The sequence below is a fragment of the Balaenoptera borealis genome, assembly GCF_965194805.1.
Source record: "Balaenoptera borealis genome assembly, chromosome: 19".
Lineage (NCBI taxonomy): Eukaryota > Metazoa > Chordata > Mammalia > Artiodactyla > Balaenopteridae > Balaenoptera > Balaenoptera borealis.
In genome coordinates this window covers 53,101,172-53,117,759 of record NC_138878.1, presented here as the reverse complement: position 1 = coordinate 53,117,759, position 16,588 = coordinate 53,101,172, and the positions used below count along the sequence as shown (strand labels likewise).

Sequence of the window (16,588 nt, the reverse complement as noted above, 5' to 3'; positions counted from 1 at the left end):
GAATTCCCATTGGTCTGAGGATTCCTGCGTCGGCCATGTGGGTCGGAAGTGGCTGGGAAGGGAATGGGGGTGTTGAATTTGGATTTTGGAGGGGTCGCTGGTGGACGGTCAGTTTGGGGCGCCGAGGGCGGAGATGGGGGTCCAAGAGGGCTGAGAGTGGGGATCCGGGGAAGCTCAGATGGGAGTCCGAGGAAGCTAAGAGTGTGGGGTTCTAGAAGACAGAGACGGGGGAACCAAGGGGTTCAGGGAGGGAAGGTGTGAGAGGGGTCAGGCTCAGGGTCAAAGGTCCAAGGGTGCTGCAGGGAAGGGGCACTCGGGAAGAGAAGTCTGAGGGGAGTCTAGAGTGGGGAGGATACAAGGATACTGAAAATGGATGTGTCTGAGGAAGCTTAGACTGGGGACCTCGAATATTGTTAGAGAGCCGGGTTCAGGATTGCAGGTCTGAAGTTTTTAGGATGAGGTCTCAAATCAAGGTGTTTAAAGGGGGTCTGGGGTGCAGCCCTGGGGGATAGGTGTGGAGATCTTAAGAAAGGCTGCCAGTGGAGTCTGAGGTTGTTCTCTGTAGGGGCTTGAGAGGGCAGACATGTGTAGTTTGTTGGGTATTTGGTGGATGGTTTGGGGGGAGTATTGTGGGTGCTCACTGTGTCTGGGCAGGGAGCCTAGGGGTGCATTGGGTAGCTTTTGAGATGCTGAGGACATCTAGGTTTTAGAAACCAAGTGAGTTTCACTAGAGGGCTGAGGTGAGGCCCTGGCGCATGATAAGAGCAGAAAGCTGGATCACAGTCTGAGGGTGGGAGGCTTGGTGACTTCAGCATGTTCTCCCCTCCCCACAGGAATGACCGGGTACACGGACTTGATGTCAATGGAGGACCAGGACGCCAGGGTTCCAGCTCTGGAACCATTCAGGGTGGAGCAGGTTGTCAGGACTGGGGGTGCAGAGGGTGAAGGTGGGGACTAGAGGGCGGGAGATAGAGTGGGGATAGGCAGGCTGACTCCTGGGTTTGTGGGCTGGGACTGCCCCCTTCCTCTCAGTTCATCCTTACCCTCAGGGTCTAGCCCTCCCCTCACCCCCACCTCCCCATCCCCCAAATAGCCATTGGTCCCTCGACTTAAGGCCCTGGCCTGTCTGGGGACATCCTGAGCTACGCTCCAGAGGAGGGGCTGCTCATGGATGGTAGCACCCCTGTGTGGATGCAAAGGTCACACCTTCAGGGGGATCTCTCTATCCTAGGCACCACCTGTAATCTACTATGTCCCTGACTTCATCTCCAAGGAAGAGGAGGAGTATTTGCTTCGACAGGTGACCTGTTTTTCCCCTCTTCCCAGAACCCTCTTCAACCCCCAGTTCTCGTGGGAGAGCCCGAAAGGTCACAGTGAAGATCCTGGCAGGAGGGAGAGTGCCACCTGGCACCCATCCCTCACCACCTTCCCTATTCCTTTCTCAGCACCTGCTGGGGCCTGTCAGAAAGGGCTTTTCCCAGGAAGCTTAGGGGAAACCAAACTGATTTTTGTTTTTTTTGGCCGCGCCATGCGGCTTGTGGGATCTCATTCCCCTAGGGATTGAACCTTGGCCATGGCAATGAAAGCGCCGAATCCTAACCACTAGACCACCAGGGAACTCCCCAAACTGATTCTTAGAAAGATGGTGGTTATTATGGACCTCAGACTCCCTGTGCTAAGACAGCCCTATCCGGCTACCTTAGAGAGAAGGAGGTTATAACATAGGCTGAGATATAGCCCAGTTCACTCCCTTGAGATTTGGGGAATGAAGAATTTACAGTGTTCAGATTTCTGTGCTGAGATAACCCAGGCCTCAGAATGTTAAACGCTTTCCTGTGCTGATAGCTCAGCATAGACCCAGAGTCTTGGGAACAAGGTTACCAAGCACAGACCACCTGTGTTAGATAGCCCAGTCTGTACTCTATTCTTAAGGTCTGGGGAAAGGAGAATTTTACAAAGCTCAGAGTCTGTGCACTGGGATAGCCCTTTGCAGCCCCAGAGCCTTGGTTATAGAGCACAGATCTTCCCTGCGCTATCCCAACTAGTCCTGTCTAGTTTGAGTCCCAGGAATGAGTTAGCTCCAAAACTCAGACTCTCATACTGAGACAGCCGATTCCAGCCCCATAACAATGAAGGAAATAAGGAGATTTCTTAGACTTCTTTGAGATAACCCTTTTTAGACCCTTGGGGTCTTGGCAGTGGAGAATTTTCAACGTACTCTCTTGGCTATACTGAATAGCCCAGTTTAGCACGTTTTCTCCCCCAGGCAAGAGGAACAGGAGGTTCCAGGACTCAGACTGTGCTGACATAGCCCAGGAATCAGGAAATTACAGACTGCAGACTGTTTGCTGGGCTGAAAGAGCCCAACCCAGCCCAGAGCTCTGAGTAGATTCAGACCCTGATTGTCACAGCCCTGGTTCCCTCCCTCAGTCCCTAGACACAGGGGGGCTTTGAGGCCAGTGGCCTCCACAGGGGGAAAGGGCAAAGAACAAAATCCTGGGAACACTATCTCAGAGAATGATCCCACAGACACTGAGATGACCCATTTCCACCCTAGGTGAAAACCCCTATGTTGGCCTGGGTGGGAGAATCAGAGAGGGTGGTCCTGGTAAAGGACTGACCCCCTTCCCACCTCCCAGGTCTTCAATGCCCCAAAACCAAAGTGGACCCAGCTCTCCGGGAGGAAGTTACAGAACTGGGGTAAGTGTCCCCGGCTGTGGGCATGGGTGATTTAGGGCTGGGGACTGGGGTAGGCAGCTCAGGTTGGATAGTCTCAGGACATTGAGGCGTCGGGGTGCGGGGGAGAGGTCCTTGAGGGTTCAAGGGGTCCCAAGGGCCAGGAGGATTCTGAGGGGTCAGTGGAGGTCCTGAGGGCTTAGGGATTTCCTGATGAGTTGGAGGGTATCTCTAGGGGTTTGGAGAAGTCAGGAAACCTTTGAGGGGTGGAGTGGTGATCTCCAAAGAGTTAGGGGTCCCCGAGGAGGTCAGAGTGCCACCAACCACTGGGATATCCCTAATGGGGGCTCCACATGCCAGAGCTCCTTGGTTGGGTGCCCTCAGCACCCCATTCCCCCCCCCCAGGTGGGCTCCCCCATCCCCGGGGGATGGTTCCTGAGCGGCTGCCACCGTGGCTCCAGCGTTACGTGGACAAAGTGTCTGACCTCAGCCTTTTTGGGGGTCTCCCAGCCAACCACGTCCTTGTGAACCAGTATCTGCCTGGGGAGGGCATCATGGTAACCACTCTCTCACCCCGACCCCCAGACCTCGGATCCACCATGGGGCAGGGCATCATGTCGACCCACATCCACTCTTATTAAGCAGCCACATACCCCAACCAAACACTCACCTCCCTGTCCCCAGCTGGGGAGCCCCGCTTTCACCTGAGGGTGGGGGTGTGTGGACTCCTGCCCTGTCCAGCCCTGGTACCCACTCCCCAGCCCCACGAGGATGGGCCACTGTACTACCCGACTGTCAGCACCATCAGCTTGGGCTCCCACACCATGCTGGACTTCTACGAGCCTCGGCAGCCAGAGGATGATGACCCGACAGAGCAGGTGGGCCCTGAGACGTTGCCCCAGCCGCCTGTGGGCACTCTGACACCCCATATCCTCTAAGAGGCCCCAATCCCACCTGCCTGCGGGGTACCCCTGATACCCTTCCAGACATCTTCCTCTGTCCCCTCATGGAGGGCACCCACATCCGCCCAGATGCCCAACCCATCTGCCTGCAGGGTGCCCTAGAAATCACGATATCCACGGATACCCCAATACCCCCATCTGCTGAGTGACTATCCTGACATCCTACAGATCCCCTGGCTCCACACATTCAGAGCGCTCCAATACCGCATGCAGGGCTCCCCAGTTCTCCAACAGACACTGATATCCTCAGATACCCCAACACCAGCCACTCAGGGTTGTCTCTGACATCCTTCCAGACACCCTGACTTTCAGTGGCCACTGCACAGGCACCCCAACACTGACTTCCTACCTCCCACTCCAATAATGTGATCTGTCATGCAGGACACCCCCAGATTCTCCTTGGCACCTCAACACATGACTCGCTGCTCAAGGGCCCCCAGATATCCTGCCTCCCCTCTGTGTTGCTCATGACAGCAGCTTCCCTGACCTCTTTCTTTGATGTATGTCTGACACCCCAGTGTGCACAGAAACTCCCCTGGACACCCTGACACCAGCTGCTCCTTACGGCTGCCCTTTTTAATCCTACATGCTCCTGGATGCACTGACACCCCCTCCCACTCTGCTGGTGTCCTCAAAACATCCTGATATCCGCACATCCTCCCAGACCACACTTGCTCATCTCTTCCTCCCTTCCTGGCTTCAGCCAAGTGCTCAGCCCAGTTCCACCCAGTTTCCTGGGACCACTGATCCCTCGGTCCCGGCCCCAGCCCCTTGCAGAGCCCAGCTGCAGTTCCCTTAGGCCCTTAGACTCCCCCATCTGCAGCCCAGTCCCCTGCCGAGGGACTGCTGACACCCCCCCACCACCCCGTCTCCACTTCCCTGCAAGCCTGGCCCTGGCCCTGGCACCCGCGGGATTTTCACTCCGAAGCCTCGATCCCTAGGAGCACACTTGCCCCTCAGCCTTCGCCCCTGGGACTCTCTGACCCTCGCCCCCTCGCCCCCTGAACCCCCAAACCCGCTGATCTCTCGCCCACCCCACTCCTAACTTCTGGGGACCCGCTAACCTTCAACCCGCCCCGCAGCCCCGGCCCCCGCCCCGGCCGGCCACCTCGCTGTTGCTTGAACCGCGCAGCCTGCTGGTGCTCCGTGGCACCGCCTACACGCGCCTCCTCCACGGCATCGCAGCCGCCAGCGTAGACGCGCTGGACACCGCCTCCCTGCCGCGCAACGCAGCCGCCTGCCCCTCGGCGCAGGCTGGAGCCCGCCTGGTCCGCGGCACCCGCGTCTCGCTGACCATCCGCCGCGTACCCCGCGTGCTGCGCGCTGGCCTCCTGCTCAGCAAGTGACGCCTGGACCCAGGACCCGCTCGGATTCCCGAGCTCTCGCCTGCTCCGGACTGCTGGCGCCCTGTGGGCAGAGGGAGTTCCCCCCGGGTTATTTTCCCAGTACCTGTGAGGGAACCACAGGAAAAGGCCCCATTCCAAATAAACCACCAACAAAACAATCTTACTCTGGTTTTGGACATTTGGGGGTGGGGGCCCAGATGTTTGGGTTCCTGAGGGGCGCTGCGTCCGGGACCTTAGATGGATGGTGTGGGCTCCCGGGGTCAGATGTTTGGGTCACAGAGTGGAGAAGAATCCAGGACTCTTGAGGGGCAGGGTTATATCTGGAAACCCCTTAGGTGGGTGGAGTGAGCTTGGGAGGTTCAGCTACTGGTCCGCTAGGGAGGAAGGAGTTAAGTGGTGCTACTGTCACCTGAGCTGGGCATCAAATTACCTGGGTCCAGGTTCCTCCTGGAAAGAGGTGGAGCTGAGCCTGGCCCTGGGCTTCTGGCTGCCTCAGGCCTGGGTGAGTCCAACTGAGGAAGTCTGGGAGGATAGGAAAAGGGCTCCTACTGGGGATCCTCACTGACTCTCTGTCCTCAGGCTCCCCAATATGGCCCTGCCCCCACGCCTGGGCCCTACACCCCCCTCAGAGCCCTTCAGCCACCCGCCTGGAGCCCCTAGGGAACTGAACGCATCTGGATGCACCATCTGCTCTGCCTCTGGAGAGGAGAGAATCAGGTACGGGCTGGGGCTTTTGAAACTGTGGTCCCAAAAGGGTGGGGGCAGTAGCGGGGCCTTTTGAGGGTAGGAGGTATTGTAGCTAAGATCACCTGGGGACATGAGAGAGGTAACTGGGGACAGGGGTAGGGTAGGGTGGATAATGGGCACCTAGGCTCACCCAGGGGCCTGTCAATGCCGCCCCCATCCCAGGTCAGAACAGGCGCAGAAGCTGGGGCAGGACTCCTTGGACCCTCCCGAGCCCTTCCAGGGTGGGCCGAGGGGCGCTGAGTCTGCTGCTGGCCTCCCCAGATTGCCAACGCCCCCTTCTCATGAGGACTCGGCTGGGGCCAAACACCGTGAGGTGAGCTGAGGTGAACTAGGCCCCTGTGCCAGCCCCTACCTCCTGTCTGTCTCCCAGGATCTGGCTTCCACACCGGGGATGAGGTGATGATTCTGGAAAAGTGTTGGGCATCTGTGTGGGGAGGGATGCTCTAGACAATGATTCTTTAACTATCACTATTCAGTATTGTACCAACTGAGAGAGAATTATTTTAGAATTGGCCCTGGTGTAGCCCCGTTCCTTGTGGGGCTCTCCAGCTCCATCACCCTCTCCCTCTCCAGATCCCCAGGCCCTATATGTACAAGTTTCTAGGAGCCTTGAAAACCTGGAGAATTTGAACTAGAGGTTCTCAGGCCTGGCTCCACTGGGAAGTTTCTCTAGGTGGGAGCAACCCTGGTGCAGACCCAGAGATGGACTCTGCTGCAGAGAAGCATCCAGAAGGCAGGAGCCTGGGTGCAATGGGTGGGGGCCAGGTCTTGGTTGGCTCACTGGCTCTGACTCAGCCCCCTGTGTTCCCCAGCGCCCCATCTCTGGCCGGGAAGTATTGGAGGCTGAGCAGGACAGCCTGCATCTTTGCCTTTTGGGGCTGGGCCTCCGGCTGCAGGACCTGGAGCAAGGCCTGGGGCCCTGGGCATCAGCCCAGAGCAGGATGGTCCAGCTGCAGGTGGGCAGTGGGAAGCCAAGATGTGGGAGGGTGGGCAGGGCCTCAGGAGTGGGTGCCAGCTTCCCAGGGTGGGAAATGGGTTTAATTCCATGTTCCAGGTGTCTGGACGGCAGAGGGGGCGGGGATAGTGACTCCAGGTCTCAGGTCTCTGGTGCCCCTGCTGTGTGTGTATGGAGGTGGGGGGTGGGGACGGGCTGGTGTGGTGTTGGTGATGTCCAACCATGTGTACCCAGGCCCTACAGGCAGACCTGCATGGGGCAGCTGAACGTTTAGATGCACTGCTGGTGTTCGGTGAGGGGCTGGCACAGCGGAGTGAGCTTCAGGCCCGGGCATCCCTGGAGCAGGTCCTGAGGGCCTTCAGAACCCACCGAGACAGCATCTTCCGGCAGCTGTGGCGGCTGCAGGCCCAGCTGGTCAGCCTCAGCCTGGTATGGCCCACCCTGGCGGTCCCTGGCGCAGGTGCCGATCCCAACCCTCATGACCTCTGTCCTCTGACCAGGTGTTTGAGGAGGCCAGCACACTGGAGCAGGACTTGGAGGTCGAGGGGGACTCAGACGGGACAGGACCTGGTGGGGTCTGGGGGCCCTGGGCACCCAGTAGCCTCCCCACTCCCGCAGAGTTGGAGTGGGACCCGGCGGGGGACGTTGGGGGCCTCGGGCCTTTGGGGCAAAGGACAACCTGGACACCAGGGACTCCCTGTGAGCTGTGTGGCCGCAGGGGCCCCCAGGGCAGGGGACAAAGCCTTGAGGTGAGAGCAGGTGGGGTCACCTCCCCCCAGGCACCCAAGGGACCCTCTGTGTGTCTCCTAGCAGGGCCCTTTTTCCCTTTCGAGGAGGTCTTCATGGCTCTGTCACTCCCAGTGTCTCTTTTGCTTTTGGTGTCTCAGTGGTCTCCTCCCTCCGTCCCTCTGCCTCTCTTGGCCTCCAGGTGTCTCTGTTGTACCTATATTTCCTCATTTCCTCTCACTCTCTCCCTCACTCACCTCACCACAGCCACACTAGCCTCCTGGCTCTTCAAATATTCCAAATACACTCCCATCTCAAAGCCCCCAGAGGCACACTGAGCTCACATCCTCACTTCATTCCATCCAGTCTCTCCTCAAATGTTACCTCTTCAGAGAGGCCTGCCCTGGCCTCCAAACATTATCACTCCTTATCCTCTTACTTTATTTCCTAACAGCACTTACCACATCTTGACATTATACATTTATTAACTTATGGTCTCTCTCTCTCCTGCTAGAATGTAAACTCAATGGACGCCAGGACTTTGCCTGTTTCCATGCTCACAGTGTCCCCAGCTCCTAGAACAGTACCTGGCATGTAACAGATGCTCATTAAATATTTGTTGAATGAATGAATAAATAATGTCTCTCTTCTCTTGGTTTCTTTGGCTCTGCCCCTCTCTTCATCTCTCCCTGAGGTCTCTCTCTTCCCCCAGAATCTCATCTCTGTGACACTCCTCCTGTCTTGGCCCTTCCCCAACTTTGTGTCTCTTTGTCACTGATTCTCCAAGGACCCCACTTCTCTCTCTCCCCACAGGACATGCTCATGTCAGGCCTCAGCCACCGGAAACACATAACAGGTCACCGAAGACGATCCCTGCTCCGGAAGTCTCAGGTGAGTTGGTCCTCGGCCAGGTGTATCACTCAGGAATGTTGATGGCAAGTGACAGCAACCCAACCCAAATTGAATTACACACAAAAAAGAGGATGCTATTTTTTTCATGTAACTGAAAAGTCCAGGTGGTGTTGAATTCAAGACCTCAAATACTGTCAGGGCTCAGTCCCTCCCTGTCTTGGGCTCTACTTCTCCAAGGTGGATTCCTTCTCAGCAAAATGGCTGCCCCAGCAGCTACACACTCAGTTCCCACTGGCTTACCCACCCCAGGAGGCAGCCAAGTTCTAGGGCTGACTCCTGCTTCCCCAGCTTGGGTCATGGCCTACACCCTGAACCAGTCACAGTAGCCAAGCTGATGGAGGGCTCTGGTTGGCCAGATCTGGGTCACATGCCTAACCATGGAGGTGGAGTTTTGAGTTCAGGAAAGTAGGGCGGTATGATACCCTTTTCCACAAATTGAACCACTGTTACCAGGAAAAGGCGGACTGTATGGAGGGCAGGCACTGACAGACATCCACTATACTTGGAGATATTCCAAGTCCATGTGGGGTCTTGGGGATGGAGGGGGTGCTAGGAAAGGAGGAGAAATAAGCCCAGCTCTGTAGGTCTATGGTGGTAAGGTAAAGACCACATTAAATATCACTTCCACCCATTCTGCTGCTGGCTGTTCTCTACCTTTAGGACAAGATGAGGCAAGTATCTCCCAATGTCCAGGATGTGATGCTGGAGGTAGACCCTGGGTGAGATGCCTGGGAGATGGGTCTGGGGGTGTGGGGGTAGGGCTCATGGTGGCAGCCCACCCATACATTGAACACTGCATTTCCCTTTGCAGAGCCCCAACTCCTGCATCCAGCCGGCCCCTGACCTTCCTCCTCCTCCTCCTTTTCCTTCTGCTGGTGGGTGCCACACTGCTCCTGCCCATGTCAGGGGGCTCCTGCTGCTCTCCTGCCCGACTGGCCAGGACACCTTACCTGGTGCTCAGCTATGTCAATGGTCCTCCCCCAGTCTGAGTACACAGTCCAGACATATGTAATAAATGGTCACTGTCAAAGGATGTGTCTTAGTCTGTTCGGGCTGCTATAACAAAATAACAGACTGGTGGCTTATAAACAATAGAAATTGATTTTTCACAGTTCTGGAGGTTGTAAAGTCCAAGATCAAGGTGCCTGTAGATTCAGTGTCTGATGAGGACCCACTTCCTGTTTCATAGACGGCTGTCTTCTCACTGTATCCGCACATAGAAGAAGGGGCGGAGAATCCTCTGGGGTCTCTTTTATAAGGGTACTAACCCCTTTCATGAGGGCTCCATCCTCATGACCTAATCACCTCCCAAAGGCCTCACCTCCTAATACTATCACTTTGGGGGTTAGGATTTCAACATATGAATTTTGAGGGGACACAAACATTCAGTCTATAGCAGGATGTGTGGGGATATTGGGTGCTTGAGTACTGAGAATCTTGGGTATGGCCCTGGTACATCTAGACAGCCCCCTCCACAGATCCCTTTGCCTTGAGCACAGAACATGGAACTGAATCAGCCCATCTTGGGTTGGGTTCCCTCAGACCCTGAGACAAAGATTCAAGCACAGGTCGTTTTTTAGGGAGTTGATCCTAGGCAAATTGATAGGGGAATGGGAAGTGAGCCATGGAAAGGAGTTAATGAGCTGGTTGCTGCTCTGGGCACCTAGAGTGCCATCCCCTTAGGGACCTCTGGGAGACTGTGGGACACACTCAAAGTTGTTCCACCCAAGAGGTGAAGAAGTTGTGGCATATATGTACCAGCTTCCATCTCTCATTGGTTAAGGATTATTCCTGGAGATATTAACTCCCCAGCACTTCCAGCCTCTCCTGCCTGTAAAAGACCCTCAGGCAAAGAGGCACAGGTGCTTGCTACAGGATGCTAGAGTAGGGGTGCAGGTGTGCAGGAGGGGTGCAGGTGATGTTGGTGCTGGGTTGCCGACAGCACTTGCTATAGCCCCTGACCTGCATTCATCCACGTGCTCTGTTCAAACACTCCACATGGTGGGCTCCCAGGCTGGCCATCACTGATGCAGGACTGTGAAAGCCCCCTTCTCCCAGGTCACCACGCTGAATTGCCAGGGCTCAGTCCTGGAGTCCAGTCCCCAGCCCCAGGTGTCTAAGCTCATCCTCTCCCCAGAGCTTAAGGTATCAGGACAAGAGGTAGAGCAGAACCAGACTCAAGAACAGAGGCAGGAGCCCTGTGCTAGGCTCCTGGATGTGCACTTAAGACAGATCCCTTCTCCTTTAATTCTCACAAACACCCGATGATGTGGCCCCGCTTAACAGAATGGGAAACTGAGGCTCTAGACAGGAAGCCACCAGCCTAAGGCCACACAGGGAGCAAGTGACTGAAGCCAAATCCGCACTGATTTAAAAAGAAATGGGAATCTGTTTCCGTGGGTAACTGAAAAGTTCAGGACTGCAAGCACAGCTGGATCCAGAGGCTCAGTTCTTTCCTGTTTTGGCTTCACTCTTATGCAAGGGATCACCAGAGTGCCCCTCAAAACCTCCAAGCCTAGATCCCACCAATTTAGCAGCCAATAGGAGAGTTACTCTTCCCTTACAGTTCCAACCAAAGACCCAAAGCCAGTGTCACATACTTCACTGGGGGCTGCAGTCAGCCTTGACTGAACCATGTGTACTGAAAACAGGGGGAGAAGTTGTTCTCCAAAAAAAATCAGGGAGCTGTTACCAGAAGGGGGAATGGACACTGAGGGAATGGGGCAGGAAGCAGCAGATTCTGGGAGTGACTCCAAGTTTGGGGAGAAGTCAGGATGCAAACTTAGATCTGTTCTGTTTCAAATGCCAGGCCACGTCCTGTCCCTGAGGAGGCATGGTGTTCCTGGGGTTACCAGCAAATGGGACAGGCAGAGTTTTGGCAATATCGACCCAACCGATTGGGTAATGGAGCAAATCCATGCCATTCATTCATTCATTCATTTAATATTGACTGAGTCTGCTATGAACCAGGTCCTGGTCAAGTCAGGCTAAAATCCTGGTCCCTGTGGAGCTGACATTCTAGTGGGAGAAAGCAACAGTAAGTAAAAGAAACAGGTAAAATATGTAACAGGTCAGAGAGTGGTTAAGTGCTAAGGAGAAAACTAATGTGGGCAAGGGCAAAGGCAAAGGGGGAGGGGTACAATTAGGATGGTTAAAGAATCAGGGAGACAATTATATCATTATGCTATAATTAAGTCATTATACCAAATTGCAGTGAGAACACAAACCAGGGGGACTCCTAGAGGGGTGCTGTCCAACAGAAATATAATGTGAACCACAAATATAATTTTAAATTTCCTAGCTGTCACAGTAAAACCGTAGAAACAGGTGAAATTAATTTTAATTTAATTTATACTCTAACGCAACATATCCAAAACATTATCATTTCGATATGTAATCAATATAAAAATGAGGTATTTTACAATCCTTTTTTCTTACTAAGTCTTTGAAATCTGGTGTGTGTTTTATACTTTATAGCACATCTCAATTCAGATGCTTAATTTTCAACACATAAAATGAAATGTAGTGCTACCAAAACAATACAGCTGTGTTTAATGACAAAATATTTTACACTGCTACAGTTTAAAATTTTAAGTTACTTAGAATTTATAAAGTTAAAAAAAATTCCCCAGTTGCACTAATCCCATTTCAAATGCTCAAGTCACAGGTACTTCCCAGATACCATACTGGACAGTACAGGCCTGGATGAAGAGTATTCTAGGTAGAGGGGACAGCAAGTGCAAAGGCCCTGAAGTAGAAGTGTGCCTGGCACGTGGGAAGGCCAGTGTGGTTGGAGTGGGGGAATGGAAGGAGGTAAGGTGAGAGAGGGAGTAGGGCCAGATCAGGTGAGGCCTTGTGGACCACAGTGAGGACTTCTAGTCTGAGTGAGATGGGCACTGGAGGGGCTTTTGTTGTTGTTGTTTTCAGCTTTCATTCTGATAATTTTTGAACTTGTACAAAAGGAGAAGGAACAGCATTACAAGTCCTTGTGAACTCGTCACTGGCTCCAAATATTATCAACTCAGGGCCAATCCCGTTTAATGCTCCCAGGTGCTCACTCCCCTCTTCCTAGATTACTACTTTGAAGTCAATTCTAGACATCGTATCTTTTTATTCACCAGCAATTCGTGGACCATCTCCAGAAGATCGATTCTGTTTTAAAATTTAATCATGAAATTCCCTGGGGTCCAGTGGTTAAGACTCCACGCTTTCATTGCCGAGCTCGCGGGTTTGATCCCTGGTCGGGGAACTTAAGATCCCGCAAACTGTGCCACGCGTGCACCCCCCCACCCCCCACCCCCGCAAAAAATCTAATCACAACGCTCTTACTACTATAAAAAAAATTCTAGTCATTCCTCCACATCATTTACACCTAGGATGTCACTATTTGAGGGAGGGAGCTGAGCAGGAGTGCTGCAACTTGGGGGTGTGGCTGGCTCCTCATCCTCATCAGGTACTGTGAATTTCCCAGAACTCCCCAAGGCCCCCACTGGGCCACCTCATGCACCTGGTCGCCCCTTTGGGACCATTGAGCTTGTGACCCAAGACAGGAACATATTCTAGTGACCCATCATTCCCAATAGGGTGGAGATCAGAATCTGTAAGGGAGAGCAGATATTATTTCAAAGGTCAGAAATTTAATTTAAATTGATTGCTAAATCTGTGAAGAAGGTATGCATGAGAGATTTATAAAGTCTCAGAAGATACAGGCTTTACTCTTCTCAAATCTCTTGTAAAAATGTATCCTCTGTGTGAAGATCTCTGGTGCCCAAAGAGGAATGATCAGTGATATGACCATTGTCTTTTTTGTAACTTTTTGTTTTGTTTCAAATTACTGAAAAGCTTTAAGATGAGTACAACAAACCCCCATATACCCTTTATCCACATTCACATAAAATGTTAACATTTTACCCCATGGGCTTCACCATTCACACTCTCACTAATATATATGTGCACATATTTTGGAACCATTTGAGAGTAAGTTGTAGACATGATACTCTTAAGTCCTAAATACTTCAGTGTATAGTTCTTAGGATCAAGGACACTCTTATACAACTAGAGTACAGTTATTGGAATCAGGAAACTTAAAAACTCAATTCAAGTCTATTATTAACCCACAATCCATATTCCAAGCCCCTTAAGTCCTTTATAGCAATTTTCTTAGATCAGGAGATTCTTTAACAGACAGGTTGAGAAGCACTGACCCTGTGCCTTAGAAGAGTGAAAAACACAGCAGTAGACACAGAGATTACCAACGGGGGTGGGGGGGGGGCTTTAACGTCAGCACATTCTGAGCCAAGGACTTCAGTGAAGTGGTTTATTTGGGATGTGACCCCAGGAGGAAGGAGTCAGGGAGTGGAGAGAGTGAGACAGGGCAGGGGAAAATCAAAAAACGTGCTCATGGAGTGATAGCCACTGTGAGCAACTGGGGCTCAGTCCCATGGGGGAACCTCATAGAACACATTTCACTTGTCCCACCAGACAACAGGCACTTATCCAGTGACTGCTGTCCCCCACAGGCTGTAGTTTGCTCCTAAGGGTATTAACCCACCCCCCATAATTCCCCGAAAGCTCTCAAGCAGAGGAGCAGAGATGCAGGGGCTCAGAGCAGGAAGCTGGCAGCCTTTTGGGAACCCTCCTCTGCAGCTACAAGTGGGGTTGGGACATCATCATCTGCTGCCACATGTATTTAATTCACTCTATTACTGTAACAGCCACAGGAGGGAGGCACTATTAGTATGCCCATTTTGCAGATAAGGGTGTTGAGGCACAAAGAGGTTAAATCACTTGCCTCCGATCATCACGTAATCAGTAAGCGTTGAAATTGCGATTCAAACCTAGGCATTCCAGTTCCAGGGTCCATGCTCTTAATCACTGCTCACTCACCTACAACCTCCTCCCTCAAATCAGGCAATCCCCTCCCTCATCCTCTCTACCAGACAAACTCCATTCCTCTGTAATACCCGAGTGAATGTCTCCCTGACCAGGATACCCAGCCCCAGTGAGAACTCGATCATTGCCTGCAGCCCTGCCAGAAGCTCCCATCCTGGAGCCTTATTAAGGCTCAAGATCTTGGAGCCAGGAGTGAGCAAGAGGAAGAGGAGGGAGATGCAGGTGGAGATGTAATGGGGGCTGGATGGGTAGGACTTAACCCCTTAAGCCACTTTCAAAACTTTGGCTTTTACTCCGAAATGGAGTCAGGCCTGGGTTAACAGCATCACCCTGGTGAAAGAAACTGAGGCACAGAGATGAACATGGCCGTGGAGGCCGAGTACCAACCAGAGACAAAGCTGAAGTAGAAGCCACTTGCGCGAACAGCACAGCCTGTGCTCTGGGGCACTCCAGGCCCCAGCATTTCTCCCCTCGCCCTCTCCAGGCCTTTACCCACACTGGTCCCCCTGCTTAGAAGCCTATCCCTACATTCTGGCAAACACTTTATAATTCTTTAAATTGCACCCCAACTTTATTACTATTTGGGTTCCTGCCTCCCCCACTGGGATTGGGGCAGAGACTGTGTTTCTCTTCTGTCCATACTACCTTTGATCTGAGGTCTGGGCTCCTTTCCTGAGGTCCTCCTCCTCCTCCTCTCAACTGCATTCAACTGCTTTCCACTTATTTAACCGACATCAGTGCAAATACAGCTGAAGGCTGCAAAATGCAGTACCCCAGAGAATATCTAGGGCAGGTCCATGGGAGGAGGTATGCCTGTGGCCTTTGGGTCCACCTCTCCTCCCCAACCCCTCGGCCTTGCTAACAAAAATCCCAGCTTGTAGCTGAGGCTGGACTCCTCAGCCAGGTTTGAGGGCCCCACTACTACCTCAGGGGTTACCAGCCAGGTCTCCTCAGCTCCACTATTCCTCTCCTGCCTCACTACCCTCCATTAAGGAGTCTACTGGGGCTTCTTTGGGGTCAAGCCAGGCTGGGTCCCCTCCATGGATCTGCCCAGGAGAGAAAACTATGCTGCGCCAACCAATCTGCCATTCTAAAGGGCTCCAGAAGGGAAGAGACAGCTCCCCACACCCATCCCTTGCCAGAGGGTCCCTTGTTGGTGTGTGTGTGTGTGTGTGCCTCTTCAAAAATCCCCCCAAACATTAAATCTTTAAGACCATCAACAGAGAAGTAAGCACATCCCCAATTTTATTGCCTTTTTGTCCAACAGTCCTGAGCAGGGAAAGGGGCAGGAACCGGGAGTCCCCCTCATAAGTATCACGTAGAGGTATTGAGGGGGTCTTTAATTGATTATCTGGGGTGAAAGAGTCCCTACCCGCTTCCTCACCGATCCTAGTTTGTCACAATGGGCGAAAGATTTTTCTAAGGGGATTTCAGGCTTCTCACCGGCCATCAGGGCATCTTCCCAAACTCCTCAGTAGAAAAGTCTGCTCTTCTCATAGTTACACACAAAGAAGGGAGTCTCCTTGAGGAGCCAGGAGTGGTATGTTCTCCGGGGTGTAGAGAAGGGCGTGTCAGTCTCTTTCTGTCCAACAGCGGGGCGTCCTGGCTCCCCAGGCCTTCGGGTAAGTAGTTCTCAGCTTGACAGTCCAGCCAGCCGGCGACCCAGGCTGCCCCAAGCCCTCATGGGTAAGTTTGACCCGTTACCATACGTCGGGCAAAGTTGGGCATCTCTCGCCATCGCACCCTACGTCGCCAGGAGGGCTCTTCAATTCCCCCAATCTGTCGATCTGGTCTCTCAAGACCTCTCACCTTCCATCAGGCCGGTTCCCCGGTCCCCCCCACGCAGTCAGGCGGGCCCCCGGTTCCCCTGAGCCATCGGGTGACGGTCACCGTCCATCCGGCGCGGTCTTCGGTGCCCCCATGCTGTCCAGCGGTCTCCTTGGGCCGTCACCTTCGTCAGGTGGGGTCCCTGGGGCCCCCGCGCCAGGGGACTCCTCAGTCGGGCCCCGCGTACTCACAAAGGCACCCATGGCCGTGGCGTGACCCGAGCGTAGCAGCTGAAGCTGGCGCCGTCCGCGGCGGTACAGGTACTCGATGCGCAGTACGTCGGTGCGTGGCAGGCCGGCGTGCTGTCGGAACTCGGCCCGCACCCGGGACTCGGCGCCCGGCTTTCCGCGCCCGGCGCGCAGCAACTCGCGGTACAGACTCAGAACTTGCCTCTGAAGCCGGCTGTGCCGGCTCATGGTAGCAGCTAGGCCGCGGGCTCACACAGCAAACGCCCCACCAAGTGGCGCGGCAGCACACTTAGAAGAAGCGGTGAAACCCGCGGCAACTGACGCTTCCGCCACCCGCCCCCAGCTTTGCGGCGCCGT

General features: G+C 53.8%; 3 protein-coding genes across 11 annotated transcripts; 2 read left to right on the top strand and 1 right to left on the bottom strand.

The window, feature by feature from the left end:
- Positions 1–10: 10 nt before the first annotated feature.
- On the top strand, positions 11–5,142 carry ALKBH6 (alkB homolog 6). Of its 4 annotated transcripts, none has more exons than XM_082370072.1 (7): positions 15–107; positions 834–916; positions 1,232–1,300; positions 2,640–2,700; positions 3,061–3,233; positions 3,438–3,554; positions 4,721–5,142. In XM_082370072.1, the coding sequence occupies exons 2-7, from the start codon at positions 836–838 to the stop codon at positions 4,982–4,984; spliced, it is 765 nt and encodes a 254-aa protein (XP_082226198.1). In that variant the 5' UTR covers positions 15–107; positions 834–835; the 3' UTR covers positions 4,985–5,142. The 4 variants fall into 4 exon arrangements, with proteins under 4 accessions (XP_082226201.1, XP_082226198.1, XP_082226200.1 ...); XM_082370073.1 differs by having other exon boundaries at positions 19–107; positions 3,082–3,233; XM_082370075.1 differs by lacking the exon at positions 3,438–3,554 and having other exon boundaries at positions 11–107.
- A 132-nt stretch (positions 5,143–5,274) lies between these two features.
- Positions 5,275–9,354, top strand: SYNE4 (spectrin repeat containing nuclear envelope family member 4). 6 transcript variants are annotated; one of them, XM_082370066.1, is made up of 8 exons: positions 5,275–5,701; positions 5,894–6,044; positions 6,544–6,687; positions 6,921–7,100; positions 7,187–7,435; positions 8,226–8,303; positions 8,985–9,032; positions 9,136–9,354. In XM_082370066.1, exons 1-8 carry the CDS (start codon positions 5,574–5,576, stop codon positions 9,334–9,336), a joined length of 1,179 nt encoding a protein of 392 aa, XP_082226192.1. In that variant the 5' UTR covers positions 5,275–5,573; the 3' UTR covers positions 9,337–9,354. The 6 variants fall into 6 exon arrangements, with proteins under 6 accessions (XP_082226192.1, XP_082226194.1, XP_082226190.1 ...); XM_082370068.1 differs by lacking the exon at positions 7,187–7,435 and adding an exon at positions 7,927–8,002 and having other exon boundaries at positions 6,921–7,115; positions 8,985–9,043; XM_082370064.1 differs by having other exon boundaries at positions 6,921–7,115.
- A 6,080-nt stretch (positions 9,355–15,434) lies between these two features.
- Positions 15,435–16,588, bottom strand: SDHAF1 (succinate dehydrogenase complex assembly factor 1). Its single transcript, XM_082370080.1, has one exon. It carries the CDS (start codon positions 16,457–16,459, stop codon positions 16,103–16,105), a length of 357 nt encoding a protein of 118 aa, XP_082226206.1. The 5' UTR covers positions 16,460–16,588; the 3' UTR covers positions 15,435–16,102.